Consider the following 28,000-nt stretch of genomic DNA (forward strand, 5'->3'; position numbering starts at 1 on the left):
TTTTTTTATCAAAGGTAATCATGTTCAGTTCACTTTTTGAACAACAAATACTGAAAGTTTGATCCAGATCAAAACCAAGACTTACATAGATTTACATAGTAGATTGTGCCTTATTTTTGCAGACTTTAGTGTTACTAAGTTACTAATACACTGCTTTTAAAGCATAATTGTTGAGAATGTGTAGAATTACTAATTTACTAGCTATTAAAAAAAAATTAATTGTTGTTTTCAATAATTCAATGTATTTACAAATAGTTATTTATATTTGAATATTATATCATTCATATTATTTTACAAACAAATCTAAATTAACATGTATAAAATATATTTTTCGTCATTGCGCAATGATATCACAATGACTTTTAGCAACAATTCAACCTTCCTTAAGCAATTTTCTTTGAAAAATAGTTGGCAACACTGTCTGGAAGAGTCCAGATTCTGAACCCAGGTAACGTTAGTAAGAGAAAGATGTGCAATTACTGAACCATCATCACAATATGTCCTTCACAATATGCCAAGGGAGGATCTAAGAAAAAGCATTGCCACCCCAGATTTATCCCAGGATAAAATCTAAATGTAAGCAGTGTTTTTTGTACCGAATTTTAGCAGACATTCCTACTTCTTTTAAGAACTTCATGCACTAAACCTGTGATTTAAATATCATCACATTAAAGATTCGTTCATTTTGAACGAATCTTTAATGTGACTCGGGACAAACGAGTCATCTCGGGGAGTGACAGCCATTTCAACTGAAAGATGAAGATATCTTAATGCTGTCCACTAGAGGGAGCCAGAATCATACTAGAGGGCCACAGGATAAGAAACCTTTTACTCCTAGTCTTTTTCTATTAGTTGCTATCTCTTTGAATGCAAATAAATGCATAGATTTAGTTCATTTGTATGAGTATGGTGTACTGACAGTATGGTTTTATATAATTAGTGTACAGTGAAATGTAGATCATTAAACATTTTTAGTAGGCCCCAATAAAAAAATATTTTCAAGTTAACAATGATTAAATAAATTGCTATCCATTTAAAAATGAAAAGGCAGTTTTATTTGTCTTTTTCAAGATAATATAAATTATAAAATACACATTTACTATTGTGGTGAAATAAAAAAACAAACACTTAAACTACAATCATTATACATAATTATAAATGATAAAAATGAAAGAGCCTTCAGCCTTGAGATAAATGGTTCAAATACATTTTTGAGCTACAAATGATATCTTCACATTCATTTGAATTTGTCATGCAATTTGTCTAAATACATTGTTTTGAATAAATTCTAATCATGCACATGGGCCACTGGTGCTTGGACCCTGATAATTTCTGCTTGTGGCTATATTTTGTTTTTAATTGTGGTATAGATGTTGTATAGAGATGATATACTATAGATTAAGTATAGATGACTGAATGCTTGTTTGCTTTGGTGTTGCCACCTTAAAAATAATTGTCTAGATCCGCCCCTGCAATATGCCAATTATATTTGTTTGAACATCACGCACTCTATGTGAGTCTATGTGATTCCTGCGATGCACCGCTAGGTGGCGCTTGTCCCTCATCCCTTAAACTTTAAAAAGAGACCAGTAACTTTGTTGTATTTGGCTCAGCATGCAGTGAATAATCTCAAATAAAATCTTAAATGACGAATCAAAATTATTTCATAATTTAAAAAAAAATACTGTGAAAAGATACAGGTGACATGAACTGGGTGTATTAGGCAGCCTGCCACATTGTCACTGAAGTCCACACCCTTCACAAACTCCCAAATGGATGAGGAGGGCACTGCAACGAGCGCACGGTTTCACATGCAGATAGACATCACTATGGAAGTGCACTGAATGAAAAAGCTGATTTTTCTGTCATGTTGCGTGTGGCAGTCGAGTCTGCGGCGGGTCTGCCCAAAAAGAAACTGGGCAGTCCAGACCCCGTCGCTTCTGTGGTGTTTAAAGGTAAGAACTCCTCAAGTGTCTCCTATTTAACCATAAAACAGCAGAATACCCGACTAAATTACTGCATTTGTTAATCTGATGGATTTCTTATCATTTTAGACGAAAAGAAGAAAACCAAACCAATTAACAGTGAATTGAACCCAGTGTGGAATGAGGTCTGTAGAGTTATTTCTTTATTTTATTCTTTTAAATACATGTTTAAACGCTGTCAATATGTACATACTGTTTATTTAATGGGATTATAATAACCCGAGTATGTTTTCTTGCATATTAATATTCTGCATAGCACAGTTTTAAACATTTCTCAGATAGCTTTGAGAGTTTGTGAAGTTCTGAATACTCATTTTTCCCCTTTAGACACTTGAGTTTGATTTAAAAGGTGTTCCTCTTGATTCTTCCACCTACATTGATGTGATTGTGAAAGACCACGAAACTCTTGGCAAGGACAAGTAAGTGTTTTTCAGTTGTTCATTTGAGTCATATACTCAATATTAACCAGTTTAAGAAGACAAACAGTGTGATGTTGAACATTTGCTCCCACCCTAATCAAATAGAAGCTGTGTGACTAGAGCAGTTCAAGGCATATAGGACTTAAGAGTTTTGACCTCCTGTATTTAAGAATTGCATCTTTACCAAAAGTGATTTGCAATTCTTTAAAATGCAGACAGAATTGAAAACACAGGTTTGCATCATTTCATTAACTTTGTTGATTCACAGATTCATTGATTCACATCTGTATTGTGAAATAGTAATAGGGTAATAGTAACCCTTGTTAATCTTGGTGAGACAACGTAATACCTTGCAGCTCACACACCTTCATGGCCATGTTCAGACCTGCTCCACAATGCTATGAGGGGTGGAACGGAGGCATTTGGTTCACAGTACTGGATGAATAAATGATTGTTAGTTACTGGTCTGAAATGCAGTTGTTGCATAAAGACCTGAATTGAAATAAACAGAAGGGTCTTAGAGAGCTTTATTACCATGTTGGGCTATAAATTTCATGCATTTCCAGTTATTCCAGATTTTTTTCTGTGAGAACCGCATTGGAGGAAATCCAGTGGCAAACACAAAGAGGCACATAACTCCTGCTGAAATTTACATTCATGCAATTACATGCAAATTGTTTTGTTGATGTCATGTGGCTGTTTTAGGGTCTGTCAGAATGAACTTTTATGAATGCTTTTTTCTAAGCATAAACCACTCCTTCATACTTATTTTAAACGCTTTAATCAATTCATGTAGTCATTCCTGATTTGAATAGCTACATTATGTGCCATAACATGTCCAAACCAGAATATTGTCAGATGTTACACTTAAGTGGACCGTTTACACCAAAATCTAAATTCTGTCATCTTTTACTCACCCTCAAGTTGTTCCAATCCAAACCTGTATGAGTTTCATTCTTCTGCTGAACACGAGAGAATAATGTTGGTAACCAGACAGTTGCTGGTAGCCATTGACTTCCATAGAAATTTCCCCCATAATATGGAAGTCAATGGCTACCAATCTTTAACTGATTTTGGGCATTTTCCTGTTGGACTTTTTTTCCTGGATCAACAACTTTAGGGATAGGGCAGTCTAATCAAATTAAAGATTCCCACTGAATTTAGGATTAGTTCATGTGTAGGTTAAGACTGTTGATGACTGAGAGATGATGTTGATCCACCAACATACTTGGCAAAATCTTGTGGGACACATTTATTTTGCTCTTCAGAACAAAAGTAGCGTTGTTGCATTTTAAATCAGTTCTGTTTGAGAGTCTGGCAAATGAAGAGCATCACGACACTAATCTAGTCCAACGACTGCTTCCTGTAAGGGCAGAATTATAGTGAACAGCACATTCAGAGTTATATATTTCCATTGAAATACTGCAGTGTGTGTACTAAAGTACAGGGATGCTGAGATGTTTAAAGAATATGTGTTTGATCAAAGCTAACGAGAGGTTAGTAAATATTAATCATACTTGGAATCACCCCAGGCATAGGATCTCAGAAATAACATTCCATAAAGGAAACGGAATGAGGCGAAATGTTGGAGGGTGTGGTTACCTTCGCTTTATATGTTTGCTTTGGCATGTTTGTTTGAAACTTGGATCATCTGGTTTTGAATATTTGGTTGGAGACTATGTAGGGAATTTTGCGCAATGCAACTGTTGTTTCTATTGTCATAGGATTTTGCGATAATCAAGGTTTTTGGGAGGAATGTTTCATCAGATTTCTCATTCATTCTAATTTGGCTTCATTGTAATTCGAACTAGGGCTGTCAAATCAATTAATCAAGATGAATCGCATCCACAGCGTACAGCTGTGACAGGCAGACACATTTAACATCCCTGTATGAAAAGATGTTACCCCAGCTGATGGTTATCCATTTTCACCTGTACAAATAAGCACTGAGCATTTGACAGCTAATGAGGCGCATTGGAGTGATGTCGACACCCCGTATAAACTGATTGGCTAGAGGAGGAGCTGTCGGTTTTCCAAAATATTATTTAATTGTTTAAATTGATTCATGCTTATTATTATTATTTTTTAAATGCATTACATTTTTGATTTGCGCTTCTTATTTTTTCGATCCATGACCATTGTTTGCTATTCTGAAATCTTTGCTGTTATTTTTATATTTTGTGCAATATATTTTTACTTGCGTTTTTACATTTTGGTTTCATGCTTTTTTTTTTATCCATGACTGCAAAACTTTAGACAGAAAATTGACCCCATTTTTAATGGTTTTATGAATGTTATACGCAGATATTTGTGCTGTGTTTCATGAATGGGACCCAGTGTGCTCTGGTCTAATGTTTGTGGACGCACCCTTGTCATTATTGTGAAATGATATCACGACAGCACGCTAATCAAATGTGTGGAGCTAACAGGGCAGTGTTTTCAGAAGGTAAAAGCAGAATGTCTCATCGTTTGTGAATTAGAATTTAGAATCAGCAAACATTTCACTTAGCTAAGGTGATTCTCAGATGGAAAATTGACTTTGAGGGTGTTCCTGGATGCTGACCTACTAAGTGTCCCGATCACAGTGTTAATCTGCATGGCATTATTTACTTTTGGAGGAGATCTCACTTGTGACCTCACAGAGAGCACACAAAGATCTGTTCTCCCATGAAAACATTCACGCATTGTGGTGTTTGACATCTATGTTTATTAGCATTTGAAAATATTTTATTAGCATTTCATATACATGAGTGTGTGTGTGTGTATATATCTCTCTCTCTCTCTCTCTCTCTCTCTCTCTATCTCTATATATATATATATATATATATATATAGATAGATAGATATAGATATATATATATATATAGATAGATAGATAGATATATACACACACACATACAAGATTCCTAATGGAAAGTTGGTTATGAAGCAGATCAAGTTTTGACACTTTGATAAATGATTTTTAATTATCATAGCTGGTGGGTAACTGACAATAAGATTTTTAATAATAGTAACTGTTAGATAATTGACAATAGGACCAGGAACATGAATTATGAAAATAAATAGGGTCAGACATGGTGCACTTTTCCCTGACTGTTTTTAAATGCAAATAAAGAGTTCAAACAGCTTCATTTAAAACATTATATGTTACTAGTATTATATGTTAGCTTGATTTTCCACAGGCCTTTATTTTAATTATATGTGTATATATATTTTTTGTTTTAGGTTAATTGGTTCTGCAAATGTCTCTTTAAAAGACCTTGCCAGTAGCCAGGTTAAGTCTCTCCCTGTGAAAAACTTGGCTCTGCTGGATGAAAATGGCAAGAACATAGGAGTGAGTGTTTTTATCTTCTAAATCAAATGACACACTAAAGAAAATGTATTCTGTTATATTTGAATGCAATTTTAATATAAGCAGGTACACACGTAAGCTGCACTCACAGAACTCATCTACACAAGATTCAAATCTTTTCTGTGTTCTTTTATCAAATACTTTATCCAATTTGTTAATACTTTCAGCTACCAAGAAGTAATATTGTCAACTTTATTTAAAACAATTGCTACCATTTACTGTACAGCAGACTGGCTTAATTGACTGGTTCATTTTAATTTAGTCATCACATAAACCTGACAGACATGTTTACATAGTCATCAAAAATAAATATCAGATGTAATTTGGTGATGATCTTTGCATTGATAGCATCACTGTCAATATATTCAAGACACTTTCAGTATTTATGTAGTCTATTTGACATTATTATTAGATAATTAGCTGCATACTTTCGTAGGCAACGATCAGCATGACGATTGGCTACGAGCCACCTGCTGGTGCTGTGACAAACACGCAGGATCAACTAGATGGCAGCATGGGCGGAAACACAGGTTAGCTTAGAGTGTGGCTTAAAGGGATACTCCACCCCAAAATTAAAATTTTGTCATTAATCACTTACCCCCATGTCGCTCTAAACCCATAAAAGTTCAGTTCGTCTTCAAAACACAATTTAAGATATTTTGGATGAAAACTGGGAGGCCTGTGACTGTCCCATAGACATCCAAGTAAATAACAGTGTCAAGGTCCATAAAAGGTATGAAAGTCGTCGTCAGAATACTCCATCTGGCATCAGACGTGCAATCTGGGTTATATGAAGCGACAAAAACAAAAATAATGACTTTATTCAACAATTCCTTTGTCAACAGTCTCCTCTGTGTCTCCGCATATCACCGTATGCTGTGTATGCTCTTCTGTATATCCACACCACAAGGTGGTGTTTCTACATGTATTTAGCTTTGATTTGAAAGAAAACAGCGCATCCTTGTGGCGTGGCTGATACAGAAGAGCATACACAGCATACGGTGATATGGAGAGACACAGAGGAGACTGTTGACAAAGGAATTGTTGAATAAAGTCATTATTTTTATTTTCTTCGCTTACAAAAATGTTCCCGTCACTTCATATAACCCAGATTGGATGTCTGACGGCAGATGGAGTATTCTGACGATGACTTTCATACCTTTTCTGGACCTTGACACTGTTTTTTACTTGGCAGTCTATGGGACAGTCTCAAGTCTCCAGGTTTTCATCCAAAATATCTTAAATTGTGTTCCAAAGACCAACTGAGATTTTACAGGTTTGGAAAGACATGGGGGTAAGTGATTAATGGCAAAATTTTCATTTTGGGGTTGAGTATCCCTTTAATGTTTTTGTGTTTGATCTTGCAATGGAGTGTTATAAAGATGACATGCTTGATGGTGTGTTAAAGTTAAGTCTTAAATGAAGTGTAAAGAAATACATTTTTCAGATGTTTTATGGTTAGGGGTTGATTACAAGAATCTGTGAAGATTAATTTGTGAAAAGGTTTTAGCTTTAATTGCACGTTTGCCATATTGGTTATGTCTGACTAACCCATGATGTTCTGCTTTATGTATTAATTTTTCTTTGTGTGTGTGCACTGATCAGCTGGGGGGGAAGAGGGGGACGTCACTGATGGTGGTGGACAGGGCACTGTCACATCTCCTGGTGAGCCTGGCCAGAAGCTTCGGCCTAGGACCAGAAAACGTCATAATTTGGCTAACAAACCTCAGGACTTTCAGGTACAGGATCGTCCTGTGGTCATTAAATACAGTATAGTTTGCATTTTAAATGCTGACTGCATATGCTTTATTAGTCTTTTTAAAATGCCATTTCTGTCAAAGATCCGCGTGCGGGTGATTGAGGGACGTCAGTTGCCTGGAAATAACATCAAACCTGTTGTCAAAGTGCATGTGTGTGGAGAGACACACAGGACTCGGATCAGGAAAGGAAATAACCCATACTTTGATGAGGTATACAAATCTTTTTTTTTTTCTTTTTTTTTGTGTAGTATTTGTACAACTCTTTATTTATTTATTAATTAGATATTTACTATTGAATGGAATAGTTCACCATAGTTCAATAGATCAAATGATTCTATTATCAATCATGCACTCATCCTCACTGTTTCAAGTGAGCCTGTAAAAAACATACAAAAAAAAAAACCTTGCAAAAATGGTTCATACAATAGATAAACTATATACTATATAGTATATGACATTTCCCTTGAAATGAAATTTCACTTTTGGGTGAACTAGTTCACCCAAAACTGAAAATTCTGTCATCATCAAGTTTTTCAAAACCTGTATGAATTTCTTTCTTATGCTGAACACAGAAGAAGATATGCTGAAATATGTGGGTACCCCAAAAAAGTGAAATTTCAATATTGAACTATCCCTTTAAGAAATGTTGTTCTCTATGCCTGATTATTTGAAAATTCTTTATTTCCTTAGATCAGTGTCACTGAATACATTGTATATCACTCTTTACAGATATTCTTTTTTAACATCAACATGTTGCCCTCTGAACTGTTTGATGAGATTATAAGCTTCCGGGTAAGAAAGAAGCTATTGCTAGTCACCACTTTTTTCATATTTAAATTATCATATATTTATTGAAAATGAGAAATATAATTTTGTGAAAGAGTTACTGATGATGATGATGATTTTCTTCTTTTCTACAGGTGTATAACTCCAATTCTTTCAGAGCAGACTGTCTCATGGGTGAATTTAAGGTAATTCAGTGAAATCCAAAATGTAGATTTTGTATTAGACCCACAGTGTAATTCAAAATGAACTTTTATAAATATTTTTTTTCTTTTTGTAGCTTGATATTGGATACATCTATGATGAACCAGGTAATTTTCTGATACTCACAAAATATTCGTCAGATTTTACCTGTAGTTGAACTGACTGCTCAAAAAAAGTTGTTTTCTCACCATAGCTCACTGTATCATGAAGAAATGGATTCTCCTGAATGACCCAGATGACTCGAGCTCAGGAGCGAAAGGTTATCTCAAAGTCAGCATGTTTGTGCTTGGAACGGGTGATGAACCGCCGGTACGTCCCCTGAAAATAATTTATGTTAACATCTTTACAATATATAGATTGACAAATACAGTACTCATCTTTAAATGAGTTTTTGTTTTGTTTTTTCATTAGAAGGTGCACCTTATTTTCTTATTCATTTTTAATATACAATAGCACGTGCTCTCTACCTGTCATTTTGAAACTAAAAAAAAAATCTTAATTTGTAAGCTTCTGCTACACAAACTGTATTAACCGGTCCCATTGGTTAATGTCTGTTTGGCAGGTGGAAAAGAAGGAGCAGGACAATGATAAAGATGATGTGGAGAGTAACCTGCTGCTGCCTGCTGGCGTCGCTCTCCGATGGGTTACTCTCAGACTCAAAGTGTTTCGGGCTGAGGACATCCCCCAGAGTATTACAATTATTCCTTACACATTTGTTTTCTAAAGCAGCATAGGGGACAATCCTTTTGGAGTGGTATGATGTGGTTTCTATTGTAAGTCCAGGAAATGGCAACATTTGGGATGGTGAGCTGATGCTGAACATTGGGTCACTTCCTGTTCCATCAAGGTGGCATTGCACTAGCTGACGTGAAACCATTCCCTGCCATTAACTGTTGAGTCACTATGGCTGTTAACGCTCCCCTACTGAGAGACACAAATCATTTGCCTGATTCTCCAATGTCTATGTAAATCAAGCTAATGACTGAAAAATCAGAAGGCCGGCAGTATATGTTTTCGTGTTTAAAAATAAGTCAAGAAACTGTTTCGTATAACTTAACTAGCGAATGTAGTTGAAAGTATTTAAATATGTTAAAGGGATATTTCTTCCAAAAATGAAAATTTGCAGAAAATTTACTCACCCTCAGGCAATCCAAGATGCATGTGAGTTTAAAGAGATGTAAATGTAACATTACATCATTTGCTCACCAATGGATCCTCTGAAGTGAATGGGTGCCGTCAGAATGAGAGTTCAGAGAGCTGATAAAAACATAACAATAATCCACAAGTAATCCACATGCTTCACAAGATGTTAACTGATAGACTGGAGTCATGTGGAGTATTGTGATGTTTTTATCAGACGTTTGGACTCTGACGGCACCCATTCACTGCAGAGGATCCATTGGTGAGAAAGTGATGTGATTTCTCCAAATGTGTTCTGATGAAGAAACAGTCTCATCTACATCTTGGATGGGTCAGAAAATTTTCATCGTTGGGTAAACTGTTTCTTTAAGTAACTTATTGATGTAAATGTAAATAAAAGTAACAGCTGTATTTCATAAGTACTAAACAGTTTCTTTTCCCAGTGTGTGAAAGAATGACCTTCACTTTAAAGTGACGGAAGTTGTAACATTGAAGTGTTTGTTTTCAGTGGATGATTCCATCACCCAGACTATAAAAGCAGCATTTGGGGGTCAAGAAAACAAGAAAAATCTAGTGGATCCATTTGTTGAGGCCTGGTTTGCTGGCAAAAAGGTACAGCCCACCCAAACATACACACCTCTTGCTTGTGCTTTCTGTCTTAACTACAGTTACATATCTTTCAGCTCTGTACACAAATAATTGAGAAAAACGCAAATCCAGAGTGGAACCAACAGCTCAACCTACAGGTTAAGGTAATTGGCTGGATTTGGAAATATTTATTTATGCACTTTGTAAATGTGTTAGTCCTTCGGAGATTCCCATTGGTGCTATTTGTTTTACAGTTCCCATCCATGTGTGAAAGAATCAAGCTGACTGTATTTGACTGGTGAGTATGTAAGCGTGGTGGTAAGGTTGCATGGCCACAGCGGATATGAAGTTTTGAAATTCGTGTTGAGAGAATTCCCTGTGTTATTAGTCATGGAATGTGAGCTGGGAGTCAAGGTTTGGTCAGTGTTTTGAGCTGGGAGGACACAGGCAGGCAGTGTGAGTCATAACAGTGCTGTCCCACCCTCTCCCACAATGCATTCCTGCCCATAAACCAGACTATAGCTGCTCAGGGAACAGTGGAAAAAACTGAGATGACCCCTAGCTGGACTGATTTTGTGACAAACTGGAACATTTAAGCTGACTCCCACTCTTTCTCAGGGATCGCCTCAGTGGGAATGATGCCATAGGCACCACGTATCTGGATCTGACCAAAGTAGCATCCTCTGGTGGTGAAACTGAAGGTATAAACTACAGTATACACAAATAATTTTCAAGTCAAACTTTTTATTTTTTAAATGCAGGGGTCATGTCCGGATCTTTTGAAAATGTACTATGAAACTCTTTTATTGTTTTTTATTTGTTTTCTTTGTGATAGAGGATCACGCAGGAGATGAGTTTTCAGCAGATGGAGGTTGAATATATACGCTGATTCCAGATCTGCAATCCCTTGTGTCTAAATACACAATATAGAAATTAAAAAACACTAGTTAACATGCAATTCTTTTCAGTTTTATTAAACACGTTGTTCTCTCAAACCAATCATTATTCTTATTGGTCTGAAAGGATTTGGTACCCAAGGGTTTGCAGTTAGTTTGCGCTTACTATGAATGTCTGTGCACGCTCTTCAAATCAGCATAAGCGCAGAGCACTTATGCTATTTTTGGCATGTTATGCATCATGTCGCACACCAAGAAATTAAATTATGCAATTCATGATAACCTTAATCACCTACATAAAATGGCATGGCTTAATTAAGCGTCTCAATTACATTACCAGTCATAAGTTTGGAATAATTAAGATTTTTTTGAATGTTTTTGAAAAAGGTCTCTTAAGACCTAAGAAGAAGAAATGCATTTTGAGTACCGAATCAGCATAACAGAATGATTTCTGAAGCATCATGTGACACTGAAGACTGGAGTTATGGATGCTGAAAATATAGCTTTGCCATCAAGGGAATAAATTACACATTCAAATAGAAACAAGGTGTATTAAATTTTAATAATATTTAACTATAGTACTGTTTTTATTTTGATGAAATAAATCCAGTCTTGGTGAGCACAATAAATTTTTTTTTTTTGGCTGGTTGTATATGTTTTGTTATTGTTCATTTGTGTAGAATCATATTATGCCAACATTCATCAATAACATTGTTTATCCATATAATTAAAATCACAGCATGAATCTGTGTGTATTTAATGAATTTCTGCGCTTTTAAAATGCACTTCAAATTATTTATAATACTAATCAAAATACTAATTTAAGGAGCTCTGCGTTTGGCATGCTTTAACAAACCTCACTCTAACACCCAACTATTATCATGTCACTGGAAAGATTTTTATTGATGGTGTTTTTTTCACAGGAGAGACTGAGAATTCTGAGATGGGCTTCCTGCCTGCTTTTGGACCTTGCTATATAAATCTGTATGGCAGCCCGAGAGAGTTCTCAAGCTTATCTGACCCATATGAAGACCTTAATTTAGGAAAGGCAAGTGCCAGTGATGAATTTGATATGTTTCCATTCCCAAGTATTGAGGATTTATTTGCAGCAAAAATGCATTTCTTGTAGGCTGAAAGATTTTTATATATTTGCAGGGTGAAGGGGCGGCTTACCGAGGCAGAATTCTTGTTGAACTCTCTACTAAACTTGATGGAAAGGCTGACAAGTCTGTGGAAGAAATACCAAGCGATGATCTCTTAGTTGTTCAGGTTAGGCTCTTTGTTGAGTTTTCATGCAAAGTAGTTTTTCCACCTGAATCCTTTATTTAGGGTTTGTGTTCCTCTCTTTGAATAGAAATACCAGCGCAGAAGGAAGTATTGTCTGTGTGCAGTGTTTCATAGTGCAACTATGATCCAAGAACCAGGGGAGCCCATTCAGTTTGAAGTTAGCATTGGCAACTATGGCAACAAGAATGACCTAACATGCAAACCTCTGGCTTCGACCACACAATACAGCTGCGCTGTTTTTGATGGTGATGCACGTTTTGAAGTATTTGGTGTGTAATGAAAATACTAAAAATTAGGATCTGTGGTGTTAAGCTTTTTGTTTGGTCCTTCCAGGTAATAATTACTACTACCTGCCCTGGGCCAACACTAAGCCTGTGATTGCTATCACGTCCTTTTGGGAGGATATCAGTCACCGGTTAGACTCAGTAAACATCATTCTGTATATATCTAACCGTTTGGTAAGTGAAGTTTCTAATGGTGCACATCAGCATACTACTTATACACTACTGTTCAAAAGTTTGAGATCAGTAAGATTTTTAATGTGTTTTAAAGAAGTCTCTTCTGTTCATCAAGGCTCCATTTATTTAACCAAAAATACAGAAAAACAGTAATATTGTCAAATATTATTACCATTTAAAAATGGTTTTGTATTTTAATCTACTTTATAATTTATTTCTGTGATTTCTGATGTTTCGTCATCATTACTCCAGTCTTCAGTGTCACATGGTCCTTCAGAAATCATTTAAATAAATGCTGTTCTTTTTAATAAGTCAGCAAATTGGAATGATCTCTGAAGGATCATGTGACACTGAAGACTGGAGTAATGATGGTGATGGAAATTCAGCTTAGCATCACAGGAAAAAATTATATTTTAAAGGATATTCAAATAGAAAACCATTATTTTATATTGCAATAATATTACACAATATTACCTGTGTTTTTGATCAAATAAATCCAGCCTTGATTAGCAGAAGAGACTTTTTTAAAAAACATTACAAATCTTAACAATCCCATACTTTTATGCCATACTATTATGTCATTTTGAATTTTGCTTTTCATGCAGTGTGTAATGTAGCTGTATGTGTATGTAAATAATCTGTAGAGTTGTAAAGCCAAAAGTGCAGGATAAATACAATTTAACAATTTTAGGAACCTTGAAAATAGCATGATAGGGGCACTGTAAATCAAATTTGAATCATTAGTAATCAAGTGTTGATTTTAGTGGACCATTCATTCTTTGTGCATCAAATCTTTCAATATAATTCCTCCTTTTGCAGCAAACAAACCTCAGTGCATTAAAGTCTGCAGTACAGTCCAAAGCTCCAGATGAAAGACTAGTAGAGATCTGGCTGAAGCTTATCAATCAGTTAATGGAAGATATCAGCAGGTAATATCCACTTTAGATCATTTTAGATCAACAATCATTAAGATGTCACTACATGCATAGTGACAAGGGCAGAGAGGTGTTTGTTTTTGTCATACATGGTTTAACTAATACAAACTCCTCTGTCCTCAGTGTCAAAATCCCTGACCTGGAGGGGAAGCCCAATCTCACAGCCCTGGATATTCAGATGAAGTTGTTGCGGGACAGTGTTCTGAAGAACATCATGAAGGGAGCAAAACACTTGTTTGAGGAAGCCACAGATGTAAATAAGTGCTTGAGTATCATTGAAGGCTGGTTGGACAAACTCAAGCAACTCGCTGAGGAGGTATTTTTTTTATCCTGTGTAGGAATGGAGCTACAGTCAGGGATACAGTTTTTTTTTTTTTTTTTGGACTAATCATTACTATAATGCGATTACAAATATATATATATATATATATATATATATATATATATATATATATATAGATAGATAGATATAGATATAGATATATTTATATTTTTTATATATATGTATATATATATATATATGTATATATATATATATATCTATATATATATATATATATATATATATATATATATATATATATGTGCATGTATATATGTGTATGTATGTGTGTGTGTGTGTGACGTTTTACATAATAATATGTGTGTACACTGTGTTTATTTATTATATATATATAAATATAAAACACATGCATGTATATATTTATGAAAAATGTTATGTTTACAGATTAAATATTTTTATATAAAATAAAATATAATAATATAAATATATAAATGTATATACATGTAAATATTTTCTAAATATATAGTGTATGTGTGTGTATTTATATATACATAATGAATATACACAGTACACATACATATACTATGTAAACAAAAAATTTATTTTGGATGCAATTAATCGATTGACAACACTAATATATATATATTATATATATATATATATATATATATGATATATATATATATATATATAGTGTTTTATTATTTATTTGTTTGTTAAGACAAATTAGTATAGAATTTTACTAATCGGCTATTTATCAATTATCCATAAAAATAATGAGCAGTTTATTGGTATCAAACAGAATTTTAATATTGATGCATTCCCAGTCAATACACATTCAGATACAGTTATTTTGTTGAACCACTGCTGTCCCTGTTTCTTTTCTTAGGTTGCTACCCTTGTATTAAAAAAAAGTCTCACATAGACAAACTTTTCACTATCGACAAAGTCCAGCTTAGACATGTCTGTTTTTACATATGGTTATAGGGGTGGCATTGTTATTATGACTATGACGATATTAGACCAGCTAAAAGAAGCATGATTATTTCACAGAAACGACATGGAATATAAGGTTCTGTTTGTTAATGTTTAGCTGCTACTATGAACCTCAAACAAAGTCTCTCTTAAAGACTTGATGCCATAAACCTGACAAACTGTGGCAATTCAGTTATTAAAGCACTCATTTTGTCATCATATTGCCTAGTAAACAACTCCAGGCAAACTGGTGCCCCCCGATTTCCAATGCTAATGTTCTGTGTACAGTATACTTTAGACAGTCAGAGACTAGTGCTAGATTAGAACTTGATTGAATTCTTGTTGGTCAGACTAATATAATCTGACTATTTATTCAAACATAATTTGTATCTTCATTAATCGTGGAAGATCTTTTTTCAAAGTCTCAGATCAGCATGCCTGATGTGATTATCTGGATGTTGAGAGGAGAGAAGAGGGTAGCATACACTCGCATCCCAGCCCATCAAGTGCTCTATTCATCCTACAGTGAGCAGGCATGTGGTCAATTCTGCGGAAAGACCCAGACTGTCTTTATGAAGGTATTGAGAGTTTGTTCCATGCTTCTTTTTAAACATGTGACATAAAACATGTTTAAATTCTGCTCCATGAAAACTATCCCATAATGACCATTTCCCAACAGTATCCCATGGACAGCAAAAAAGGTTTGAAAATTCCCATCCAGTTACGTGTGAACATGTGGCTTGGGCTGGCAACAGAAGAAAAGAAGTTCAATCATTATGCAGAGGGAGTGTTCAAAGTATTTGCAGAATTGGTAAATATTGTTTTTTTTTTAATGGTTTTAGGTCTGGAGAGATGCAGTCTTGAGTGAGGAGCTAATGTTCATCCATTGTCTCTTTCGCAGTATGAAAACCAGGCTCAGGTTCTGGGGAAATGGGGGACCACTGGTCTGCTGAATCGTAGTAAGTTTTCTGATGTCACAGGCAAAGTGAAGCTGAAGCATGAGTATTTCTTGCCCCCTGTTGGCTGGGAGTGGGAAGGTGACTGGGGTGTTGATCCAGAGAAAAGGTGAGTTGTTCCCCACCCTCAACACAACATTTGGAAATAGCTGGCAAATTATTAATGACGTTTCCAAGCATCATTATTGCTACTTCTCACAATTAGGGTTAAACATCTGAACAAACTAGCAAAACTAAATGTTAAACTAAAGGCCTGTTCACCCCAGTACATGTGTGAAAATTTAGTGCAATAAACATTTTAACTCTGCTGTCACATTAAAAATCTGTAGACATCTTTCGCATTCCTGGGTCAGTTTTGACCCGGTGAAACGTGAGCTTAAAAAAGAGTCACATTTAAAGTTTTTTTTTTTTTGACTAAAACATATTGTATCTGTGAGTGATTGTGCAAAAAGTTTTGAATGTTACCATGTGTTACTATGTTAATACTACGTTAATCCTACATTTACCCCCTTTTTATGAATTGTAAAATTTGGAATTTCTGAATTTTTAAAAACTACAACAAAACTGTGATGCAAGAAAAAATATGTTTTGTTCCAGTATTTGTGAGAAATTTTATTTCAATATATTATTAAATGAAATGTATAAGATTATATAAACTGATAATTACCATTATTAACTTAATTGAATTGAATGAAATTTTATTAAATTCCTTTGAACTTATAACTCCTCCTAGCATAATGGTGGCAAGTTTTGCATGGACAACCACCACTCATATTTCCTTCAAAAACTGTTACGGTCTAGTCAAAAATTATGTTTTTCTTGGGTGGACGGGTAGTCTGCTGACTGAGGCTGATGCAGGACACACAGACTTCGTGGATGAGGTCTATGAGAACGAGACTCGATTACCAGGAGGAGAATGGAAACTTGCAGCAGAGCCTTACACTGATGTGGTAAAAGCACCTCCCATTCCTTGGCTTCATATCAGATGTCTAATCAAGCCATTTGTTCATTCATTTATTATATTTAAGCAGCCTCTGTGGCACTACTACTCCTACATGTGAAACAAAAAAAAGTATCTCTCAAAAATCCTGTTATTCCTCACTGTTAACCTTTATTGACAGAATGGAGAAAAGGTTCGGGGCCCTACAGAGATTGAATGCCCTCCTGGCTGGAAGTGGGAGGATAACTGGACTTTTGATGGTAACCGTGCTGTCGATGAAAGAGGTGAGCCTGCCATTGTACTTTGTTTACAAATCTTGCCATGTGTTCTTAACAATTAAGCTGCTTTTAAAAAATATTTCATTTAAAAAGAGTTTACAATTTGCCCAACTGCATGTAATTCCAAACCTGTATGACTGAATTTCTTCTGCGGAGCAGAAAAAAGTAAAGCTTAGCTGAATGTTCATTGCTCTTTTTGATGAAAGGAAAATATAGGGACCAGAGGCAGCCTTTTAAATGGAAGAAAAAACACCATAAAGGCACCAAAGAGACCATTTGACGTGTGCAATATTTCAAGTCTTCTGAAGTCATGCATTAGCTTTATTTAAGAAACAGACTGGTACTTAATTTTCTAGAATTTATCTATGATAAATTTTACATATTCACACTAGAGCACATTACACATTGACACATGTCATGGAAGCTTGGTATGAAACTCTAGATGACACAGACTGTTAGGTCCTTTACATCTGCTATCTGCTAACAATCATATCATTAAACACATGGCACAGATTGATTGGACTCTGTTTGATTCTTTAGCCAAAAAGCTTGCTTGCTCAACATTTAAATAGTCTGGTTCAAGTGTTAGCTGTAAGCGGATCCTGCAGCGCATTATCAGAGATACTCTCCACCTCCTCCAGCTCCGCCTGTCTAGATTTGCTCTTGGATTTATGCATGTCTGTTCATGCAGCATCAGCATGTCTTACATGCTCACATCAGTGTGTCTGCATATCTGTTGGCAATAACAAGTCCATACTGTAATGATTAAAACTTGTTTAGCTCATCCAACATAAATCTTTGGGCTGTGCAGTTATATGATGTGTATTTGCAAGTTTAGGTTGGGAATATGGCGTCACTATTCCACCTGATGATAAGCCCAAATCCTGGGTGGCAACTGAGAAGATGTACCACATTCATCGTCGCAGAAGAATGATCCGACCTCGAAAAAGGATTCCTGGTGCCAAAACAGCTGCTGATGCAAGTGCATTTTAAAAGACTTTTCAAAGTTAATTAGGATCATATGTTTTAATGTGTATTTTCTAATTGCTTAACATGCAGACGAAGGATACAGGAGATCCAGAGGGATGGGAATACTCCTCACTCATTGGCTGGAAGTTCCACAGGCAGCAGCGATCATCTGACACGTTCCGTCGGCGGCGTTGGAGAAGGAAGATGACACCTGCTGATCGGGTTGGAGCCTCGGCCATTTTCAAACTGGAGGGAGCTCTGGTTAGCATCAAAGCTGCATAATTTTTTTATTAATTTATATATTTATCCTGTTTTTTTGTTAGCCATATAATGACTTCTTCACTGCTGATTTCCAGGGACAGGAAGTCGACATGGAATCTAAAAGTGATGAAAAAGGCAATAAAGCAGAAGCTTCCGTTAAGCAGTTTGGAGCTAACACACCGACTGTATCGTGCACATTTGACCGTGAGTTGATTAAAGACAGAGATTTCAGAAACATCTTTTTTTGTTACCAGAATATCCATTTTATTAAAGTTGAACCTGATTTTTCTTGCAGAATCCTACGCATACCACTTGAGAGTCTATGTTTACCAGGCCAGAAACCTTACTTCTCTGGACAAAGACAGCTTCTCAGGTATTATAGCAGTTGTGATATTGCTGATATGTCTTTTAATTAGTGCTGTCAAATGATTAATCACGATTAATCACATCCAAAATAAAAGTCTTTGTTTACATAATATATGCGTGTATGCTGTGTATATTTATTATGTATATATAATTATAAACACATGCATGTATATATTTAAGAAAAATATGTTATGTTTATATATTAAATATATTTATATATAATATAATAATATAAATATATAAATGTATATACATGTAAATATTTTCAAAATATATACTGTATGTGTATGTATTTATATATACATAATAAATATACACAATACACATACATATAGTATGTAAACAAAAACTTTATTTTTATTATTTTATCTTTATTTTGGATGCGATTAATCACGATTAATCATTTGACAGCACTACTTTTAATTATCTGTAAAAGTGACCAGGCTCTTATTAGAACTGAAATCATATTGGTTTAAATTGCAGATCCATACGTCCATGTGTCATTTTTGCATCACAGCCAAACGACAGAGACAGTCCGAAGTACCTTGAACCCGACATGGGATCAGACTTTTATTTTTAAAAATGTGGAAATCTATGGTGATCCCCAGTCTCTTGCTCAAAATCCACCCGCTGTGGTTATGGAAATCTATGACAGCGATCAAGTGGTTAGTCTGAGTTCTTTATGCTGCCACTATCAGCTTCTCAGGTTGTCCCAGGATGCTTATTAAATGTATAGAAATAGTTCACTCATAATTTAAACTTGTGTATATAATTGCTCTGCAAGTGACAGAGTGAATGATTTACATTTTGTCCATCCTGCTAGGGCAAGGATGAAATGCTTGGCAGAAGTACATGCATACCATTGGTGAAGTTGAATTCAGGTATGGATGGATCCCCTAAACTCCTCTGGGAGCCTGTAATGCACAAAAATGCTCCTGCTGGGGAGGTTCTGGTGGCTGCAGAGCTCATTCTGAAGGCCAAGGTGTGATTCTCAATGAGATTTAGGCCTATTTAACCACATCAGTGGCTGCTTTGTGATTCAATTCTTCTTCTTCTTGATAATTCTTATGTTGCCTACTCTAGGGAAATGACACTGAGCTTCCTCTTGTTCCCCCCAAACGAGGAGAGAAACTCTATATGGTTCCTCAAGGGGTGCGACCTGTGGTGCAACTCACTGCTATAGAGGTCAGTTTAGCTATGTGTGTTTTTTTTTATTGTTTGGACTTGGTAAGGTCAAATCATGCAGAATCGAAAACCTCTTTAATTCATTAATTAATGTGTTGAGACAGCATACTATTAAAATTTAATCTCTAATCAAAAAAGACAATTTATTGAGGTGACACACACAACCACCCATATTTACACTAGGAAGTCATATTTGTCCTAATCTGACAGTCAACTTGTGCAGAAAAAAGGGCTATATTGAAGTATTCAGGTGTTTTTGAAATTCCTGTTGTTTTGCTGGATGCAGGTTCTAGCATGGGGATTGCGTAACATGAAGACGTATCAGCTGGCTCCAGTGACATCACCCGTTCTGGTGGTGGAGTGCGGAGAAGAGAGAGTTCAGACAGCTGTCATCAAAAACATGAAGAAGTGCCCTAATTTTCCAGGAAATGTCCTCTTATTAAAAGTGGTGAGCATCCATATCTGCTTGTGGAGAAAAGGCTGGTTGCTTTGGTATTTTGCTGTCAAATGCGGCCATAGACTATATGTCTTTACCATCTTGTTTTGTTTCTTCAGCTTCTACCCAAAGAAGAGATGTATACTCCCCCTATAGTGCTGAAAGTCATCGACCACAGACCCTTTGGACGGAAACCCGTGGTGGGTCAATGCACCATCAGTTCTCTGGAAGAGTTTCGATGTGATCCTTATGCCACAATTGCAGAAGTGGCCATGTCTTCAAAAGGTACATTACTTTTTACACATTTCTGTTGACTGATTTTTACAAACCAAATATTACAAACCAGTATCACAAACCAATGCTTGCGTGTGTAAGGAAACATTGTATTGGTATTCCTTAAATTCTGGTTTTAATCAAATCAAACATGGTTTTGATGATAACTTCAGCCTTGGGTGTGCTATACATTTTGCTTGTTGTAAACCTTATAGTAAGTGCATGCTGAATTGTGGTTGGTCATTTATTTATTCTATTTGCATACTCGGTTATAACTGATTTTGACAAATATTTAACCATGCATAGTCGCTTTAACTCTGTTGTTCAGCAAATTTATGAAATGCAAATTTGAAGAAAATATTAATAAGCATTCTTCCAAAATTCTCTCTTTTCCTGCAGTGGCTTTGATGGCAGCTTCTCCTAGAGACCTCCATGTAAACATAGATGACGGCAGACAGCATCTTCTAGAAGCTCAGGTACTGGTACCAAGTCACTTGATTTGGTAGGTTTAGGAACTTAAGTCTCACCTTGTGAGAGAACTCTGTGTAATAGACACTGGTACACACATCGAATTAAAATAAATGTGCTCCTATTTTCAACTTTGTGAATTTCAGTATTTTTATGGCATCTCAGCTGCTGTTGACAAAATGGCCACTGCTAGTCACATTCAAGTATGTATAGAAATAAGACACTTTAATCAAAATGCCTGAATTTGACGTTTTTCTCCATAGCTCACTTTGAGGCTGATTAAGTGAATCTTCACCTATTGTAGTCACAAATGGGTTAAATTGGGGGAATATCAAATCAATCGGTTGTTCTCAAAATGATCAATCTCATTTCCCATTCTGGTGATTTGCAGCTGACTTGCTCTATAAGAAATCAAACTAACTTTCATTTAATGAATGAATTAAAGCTTACTCCCTTGTGTGTACTATAGGCATTTAATCATGGAGAAAAGTATTAAGTTAAACTGTATAGATTTTTGAAAGTTTTAAAGCTTTTTAAATTTGCATTAATTTTTACATAGATTTAGATAAATCTTTTAATGTGATTAGTCTTTTAATATTGATTGGGGTCGTGCTGTACTGATAAAATAAGTTGAAATTAGACTGAAAAATGACAGAAATGGGATGTAAGAGCTGGTACAAGCCTAATAATATTACTTCTTAACAAATCTTAATGAATAATGTTTTCTGTGTGTGTGTGTGTGTGTGTGTGTCTGTGTTTGTTTAATGTATCCACTTCTTGGTTTCATCAGCGCGAGAAGGTGAGTTCTGTGATAGCAGGTGACACACTTTCCACTTAAGCCCTGGTTTTAAATCATTTATCATCATATCTGTATTTTAGCTCTATCATGAGGATGAAACTATCTATTTTGTCATTACATTACAGGAGAAAGAGACTGTTGATTGGTGGAGTAAGTTTTATGCTTCTGTTGGAGAGAGTGAGAAATGCCGCCCATACCTTGACAAAGGTTATGACACATTGGAGGTGTGAATTCTGTCTAAACATTATGATAATATTGTAGATATATATATATATTTATTTAATATTAAATGAATAAATACCTAAAATCTAGAAATATATTTAGTAATGTTACTACAATGTTACAGGAATAGTTCACAAGGAAAGTAAAATTGGTTCCATACGCATGTGACTTTGTTTCTTCTTAATTAATGTGCTGGTTACTCTTTTCCATGCAGTTACAATGGTTCTCTTCTGTTGGTTTTCACAGGTATATGACCATGAGCTTGAAAGTGTAAAACAATTCATGGGTCTCACTGATTTCTGCAACACCTTCAAATTGTATCGTGGTAAAAATGAAAGTGACAATGATGATCCCGCAGTAGTTGGAGAATTCAAGGCAAGATGCTTTAAGAATAAATTTAATGATATTTAAGTCACACTTTAGGTTTTTTCTGTTCTTGGTTGTGTAAAATAAATGATTTGGTTTGATTGATTGTTTTCAGGGCTCCTTTAAGATGTACCCATTGCCAGATGACCCAGGGGTGCCCCCTCCGCCTCGTCAGTTCATAGAGCTGCCCGACAGCATCTCACAGGAGTGTGTGGTCAGAATCTATGTGGTTCAAGCCATCGACCTGCAACCCAAAGACAACAATGGCAAAGTACTTGATTTCATTCAGCATTTTAAGGAACATCAGAACTAATTCTGAGCTTCAGTTGCACAGTTTAAAGAAGTCATTGTTTTTAAAAGGTCCTTTTCATTTCAGTGTGACCCATACATTAAAATCTCTTTGGGGAAAAAGTCTATTGATGACAGAGACAACTATGTACCATACGCTCTTAACCCAGTGTTTGGAAGGTAATGCCATAGATTTATTGAGAGTTTCTCATGTATCATATTGTTAAAGTAGACTTAAGTTTCTGTCTCTCAACAGGATGTTTGAAATGACATGCTTCCTCCCACAAGACAAAGACCTGAAAATTGCAGTCTATGACTTTGATTTGCTCAGCCGTGATGAGAAAGTTGGGGAGACAGTGATTGACTTGGAGAACCGTCTTCTTTCTCGCTTTGGTTCTTACTGTGGCTTAGCCCAGACATACTGCATGTGAGACCCATACAGTTTAATGCAAACTTAGTATTTTCTTTAATGACAACAGTAGAGACAATAGTTGATTTAATGGTTTTATTCATTAAATAGTTCTGGACCAAACCAGTGGCGCGATCAACTCAAACCATCTCAGATTCTTGAACAACTTGCCCGTTGGAAAGGCTTAAGTTCACCCAGGAGCGAAGACAACGGAAACACGCTATCTTTTGGTGGCCGATTGTACTGCCTCTCTGACTTTGGTAATTTTCAGAGCTTTTTGTTCTTTTGAACATCATTATGGTGGCTTGACAAACTGTTATTGTTTTATATCCACCAAACTGAATACAGAGCCTGTTCTAAATCATTTTGCTATATCTTTTTGAATCGATTGGATGTATAGCGGGCCTATAGAGGACAACAAAAAGACTAAAAAAACACGCCCAAGGACCCCTAAATATAATGGCTTTGTTTTATTAGAGTAATATTAGACATTAGCTTTTATATTGTTATTTTACTAAAGCCAAAGATAATTATTAAAATATTAGGTGGATATATTTACTATTAAACTTAAAAAATCGAATTTCTTTGTTCCCCTTTTAAATTTTCTACAAAGCATAGCACCCTGTTGCGACCCAGTATTGCCAAGTCCATGGAATTGGGCTGATTTTTTATACCGTTTCCGTTGGTTGTTTTTTAGTCCGCTCCCTCAGAATGTGATTTCGATGATGTAGAAAACCATAGGGATAAAAAGTGTGATGGGGTTAGTTTTAAAGCTATTATGCTGGTTTTGTTTTTGCTGAAAACCCCTGTCCTGAGGCACCTTAGCAACCACCTAGCAGCCCCTTCACAGCCACCCAAATCACACACTGCCAAATAACCTCGAACTTAATGACTTTTAAAAGCTGTTTGAAACTTTTAATCTAGGCTTTGTCAAGCCAACATTCAAACTTGTCTAGTTATACCCTGGTGCTGTAGCATATATGTATATGTGTGCATTTTAGAAGCAAACAAGGAAATTCACGAACATCTGGGTCCTCCAAGTGAACGGATCGCTCTGCACGTCCTCAGAACTCAAGGCCTGGTTCCGGAGCATGTTGAAACCAGAACTCTTTACAGTAGCTTCCAGCCGACTCTCCCACAGGTGTGATGCTACTCACCGGCTGGTTCTTTTCAACTCTATTTTGTTTGAAAGCAAGCTCTAAATGCTGCTTTATTATGTTATTGAGTAGTCTGTGTTTTATAGGGAAAACTCCAGATGTGGGTTGACATTTTCCCAAAAAGGCTTGGGCCTCCTGGACCTCCTTTTGACATATCTCCACGTAAAGCAAAAAAGTGAGAAAGAATTTGGTACTTTTTTTGGTTATGCTTTTCTGTTGAATGGCGATAAACTCACGTTCATTCTTTCTGTCAGGTATTTTCTGCGCGTCATTGTTTGGAACACATATGACGTAGTTTTGGATGAAACCAGCATTACTAGTGAAAATATGAGTGACATCTATGTAAAGGGGTACGTAAGAGTTTGTAGGCAAAACCGTTGGTTAATTTTGAGATTTTGTGATTTTGCTTCCACAGCATGTCTTTTCTCAGGAATTACACTAATGGAAAGAAAACAACCAAAATATACATTTAAATGTTTTTTTTTAATCTATTTATACGTATATTTTAAAGGCCATTTTTTCACATTTTTTCTGAGCCAGAAATCTCCACTTCAGTAGCACTTACATACAACAAACTTTACAGTTTTATTTCTATCTGTATTCTGAATATTTTAACAGAGGAGTTTGTTCATAAGTCATTTGCCTGATTTATGTAACATTTTATTCCTAAAAACACGGTGAAAATGCTTTTGACAGAAATTATAGAGTAATATTAAGAGACTTCTAAATTTACCTCTAATACATCAGAATGAAACAAGTATTCTGAATCTGGCTTTATCCAAAGTTCAGATTTCTGGTGCATATTTAATTAGATAATTTGCATATTTAAACACATCATTTCAAAAAACCTGCAATTAAAAAACAATTGTTTTAATTTCATGTGATTAATAGATATCACCATATTTCCCTGATTGATTAGTTCAGTTTTTATACTGTTCACCTGTGGAGTCTTGCCTTAATAACATTTGTCATAATTCATACATTTATACCTTTGATTAGTTGGATGCCGGGTATGGAAGAAGATAAGCAAAAAACAGACGTCCATTACCGATCTTTGGATGGCGAAGGCAATTTCAACTGGAGATTTGTCTTTGGATTTGAATACCTGCCTGCGGAGCAGCTGTGTCTCGTATCTAAAAAGGTAATGTGTTTTGGCTGTATTTAACGTATTATGAAGTGCACTTTGAAGTATTAAAATATTCTTTCCTTTCTGTTGAAAGAACATTTCTGGAGCCTCGACAAATCTGAGTTTAGAATCCCACCCAAGCTGATTGTTCAAATATGGGATAATGACAAATTCTCTCTGGATGATTATCTAGGTGAGACGTGCGTATGCAGATCTTGGAAGTTTTGTTGTCGTTATATTTTGGGGTCTGTGTATTAATCTCACTTATGTTACAGGTGCTATTGAGCTTGATCTGCAGCACCTCATCAACCCTGCCAAAACGCCGGAGAAATGTAGCCTCAGCATGGTGCCGGATGGAACCACACCTCCAAAATCAGACCAATTTAAGTCTCTTTTTGACCAGAAGTCAGTTAGAGGATGGTGGCCATGCTACATGGATAAAGATGGGAAGAGGGAACTCGGTGTAAGTACAGTTAATGTATAGTCTTTTTTATGTATTTCTGTATGGTGCAGTAGGACATTTGATTTTCATGATACAAACGGATAGATACAGTCAAACCTTCTCTACATTAAATATGTTTCACTTGCAAATGCTCATGAAATTTTGGTAAAATGTGTTTGATTTGACTTTTTTTTTCTACAAGTTTGATTAATTAGAGCTTGTTTATGTGTTGGTTGCAGGGAAAGGTTGAGCTGACATTGGAGATTGTGAATGAGAAGGAAGCGGATGAGAGACCTTCTGGAAAAGGCAGAGATGAGCCCAATATGAATCCGAAACTGGATCCTCCCAAGTAATTGTGTTCTCATGTTATATATTTTTACTGTATTATGTGTTAACAGAAGATCATCATAAGATTTGTTTTTTTCTTTTCAACTTCTCAGGAGACCTGAAACCTCGTTTTTTTGGTTTTCAAATCCATGCAAGACGTGCAAGTTCATAGTGTGGCGAAGATTTAAGTGGCTGTTCATCGGATTGGTTTTGCTTATCTTAGTGTTATTATTCATTGGGATCTTGTTGTATTCATTACCTGTAAGGACACACTTTATCAATCCTGTTGAGACTTTACACTTGAGATGTAAGGAGTACAATGCTAATTTTTTTTGTTTGTTTGTTGTTTTTCAGAACTACATTTCCATGAAAATCGTCAAGCCCTACAATTAATTTCAGGAGGAGGTCAACTTTGTCATTTTTTCCATGTAGTTGGCGTGACCTGGGTTTCACTCCGTGAAATAATGAACAGAAATCGTTAATTTTCTTAATGATGTACACATCATCAATACAGTGTTCATGTTGTTTTTATTTTTCATTTTTCATTTGGTTGTTTTGGTGTTTACCCTTTTATCGCTCTTTGCACCAATATTACATTTAATTATGAATTATCGCTTTTTGGTTCAGGTTTCACTGATATTTAGAAACATTGGACACAAATCATGAAGTGTTTTCTATTATGAAAAAAAAAATATTTTATTGCATTATAACCTCAGATCATTTTAAAGATGATTGGTTCAAAAATATATACTGTTACATAGATGTTAATATGTTTATATAAATTGTGTCCATTTGTTAGTAGAAACACCAATTAGACTTTTTGTTATTTTTAACATGGTAAAATTATTATATTAGTCATGTTCAGTTTACATATATATATATATATATATATATATATATATATATATATATATATATATAAAACATATGATATAGTTAAGCAATATCACACAAGCAAGAGTGCTGTTTTCCTGAACATCCCCGTGATTGGAAATGTAATATTAATTATATCGAACAGTGCAATTAACAAGAACTTAATATTGAGATGAAACTATAGTCTTGATCTCATGGATGATATTTTTGCGACCTTTAATTGCTTATAAATGCAATAAAAACAACAACAATGGAGTCAGTATGTTGTCATTTACTCAAAAGCACAAAACATTTTGCAATCCTAAAGTATATATCTATGTTTAAAATTAACTATTTTCTGTCCCGCAATAAAAATGTACCTCCTTTTGTCAATATTTTGTTGTTTTATAACCATTAGGTGTCACTATGTACATGTAGTCATGTCAGGAATGATTATCAATAATAGTTTAATTTGTCATGGAAATATCAGTTATATCACATAATTAGAATATACATTGTAGAAACACCGTATGGCCTATTAGTTTATTAGGTAAATTGCATTAATAAGTGCGATTTAATATAAGTTAATATAAATTGTAAAAATATATATATTTATATATATATATATATATATATATATATATATATATATATATATTTAAAACTGTCAAACACTAAAAGCAAAATCTGGACCCTGGGGGTCGTTGTGCAATGATGATTACAAAATTCAGCTAAAATAAGGTACATAAAAATAACTAATAAATGATGAAGTAGGTAAATAATTTTAAGACCCGCATTAAATTGATCTCTGTAAGT

General features: G+C 35.2%; 1 protein-coding gene across 4 annotated transcripts; it reads left to right on the forward strand.

The window, feature by feature from the left end:
• Positions 1 to 1,749: 1,749 nt before the first annotated feature.
• Positions 1,750 to 27,579, forward strand: LOC109053941 (myoferlin-like). 4 transcript variants are annotated; one of them, XM_042767267.1, is made up of 55 exons: positions 1,750 to 1,955; positions 2,055 to 2,110; positions 2,313 to 2,404; positions 5,629 to 5,737; positions 6,192 to 6,285; positions 7,361 to 7,494; positions 7,597 to 7,725; positions 8,245 to 8,307; positions 8,436 to 8,486; positions 8,579 to 8,609; positions 8,696 to 8,811; positions 9,065 to 9,191; positions 10,151 to 10,254; positions 10,326 to 10,394; positions 10,485 to 10,528; positions 10,849 to 10,931; positions 11,066 to 11,101; positions 12,050 to 12,174; positions 12,282 to 12,395; positions 12,481 to 12,658; positions 12,747 to 12,871; positions 13,691 to 13,800; positions 13,930 to 14,122; positions 15,487 to 15,642; positions 15,744 to 15,875; positions 15,966 to 16,129; positions 16,856 to 16,970; positions 17,142 to 17,244; positions 18,077 to 18,216; positions 18,298 to 18,468; positions 18,564 to 18,672; positions 18,764 to 18,841; positions 19,318 to 19,499; positions 19,658 to 19,816; positions 19,918 to 20,019; positions 20,306 to 20,467; positions 20,575 to 20,740; positions 21,128 to 21,204; positions 21,343 to 21,399; positions 21,987 to 21,995; positions 22,121 to 22,219; positions 22,464 to 22,592; positions 22,699 to 22,854; positions 22,960 to 23,051; positions 23,128 to 23,298; positions 23,392 to 23,540; positions 24,282 to 24,421; positions 24,524 to 24,612; positions 24,692 to 24,787; positions 25,437 to 25,578; positions 25,657 to 25,756; positions 25,839 to 26,026; positions 26,245 to 26,354; positions 26,446 to 26,593; positions 26,687 to 27,579. In XM_042767267.1, exons 1-55 carry the CDS (start codon positions 1,868 to 1,870, stop codon positions 26,723 to 26,725), a joined length of 6,201 nt encoding a protein of 2,066 aa, XP_042623201.1. In that variant the 5' UTR covers positions 1,750 to 1,867; the 3' UTR covers positions 26,726 to 27,579. The 4 variants fall into 4 exon arrangements, with proteins under 4 accessions (XP_042623201.1, XP_042623202.1, XP_042623203.1 ...); XM_042767268.1 differs by lacking the exon at positions 11,066 to 11,101; XM_042767269.1 differs by lacking the exon at positions 21,343 to 21,399 and having other exon boundaries at positions 1,751 to 1,955.
• Positions 27,580 to 28,000: the final 421 nt, after the last annotated feature.

The sequence above is a fragment of the Cyprinus carpio genome, chromosome A12 (assembly GCF_018340385.1).
Source record: "Cyprinus carpio isolate SPL01 chromosome A12, ASM1834038v1, whole genome shotgun sequence".
Lineage (NCBI taxonomy): Eukaryota > Metazoa > Chordata > Actinopteri > Cypriniformes > Cyprinidae > Cyprinus > Cyprinus carpio.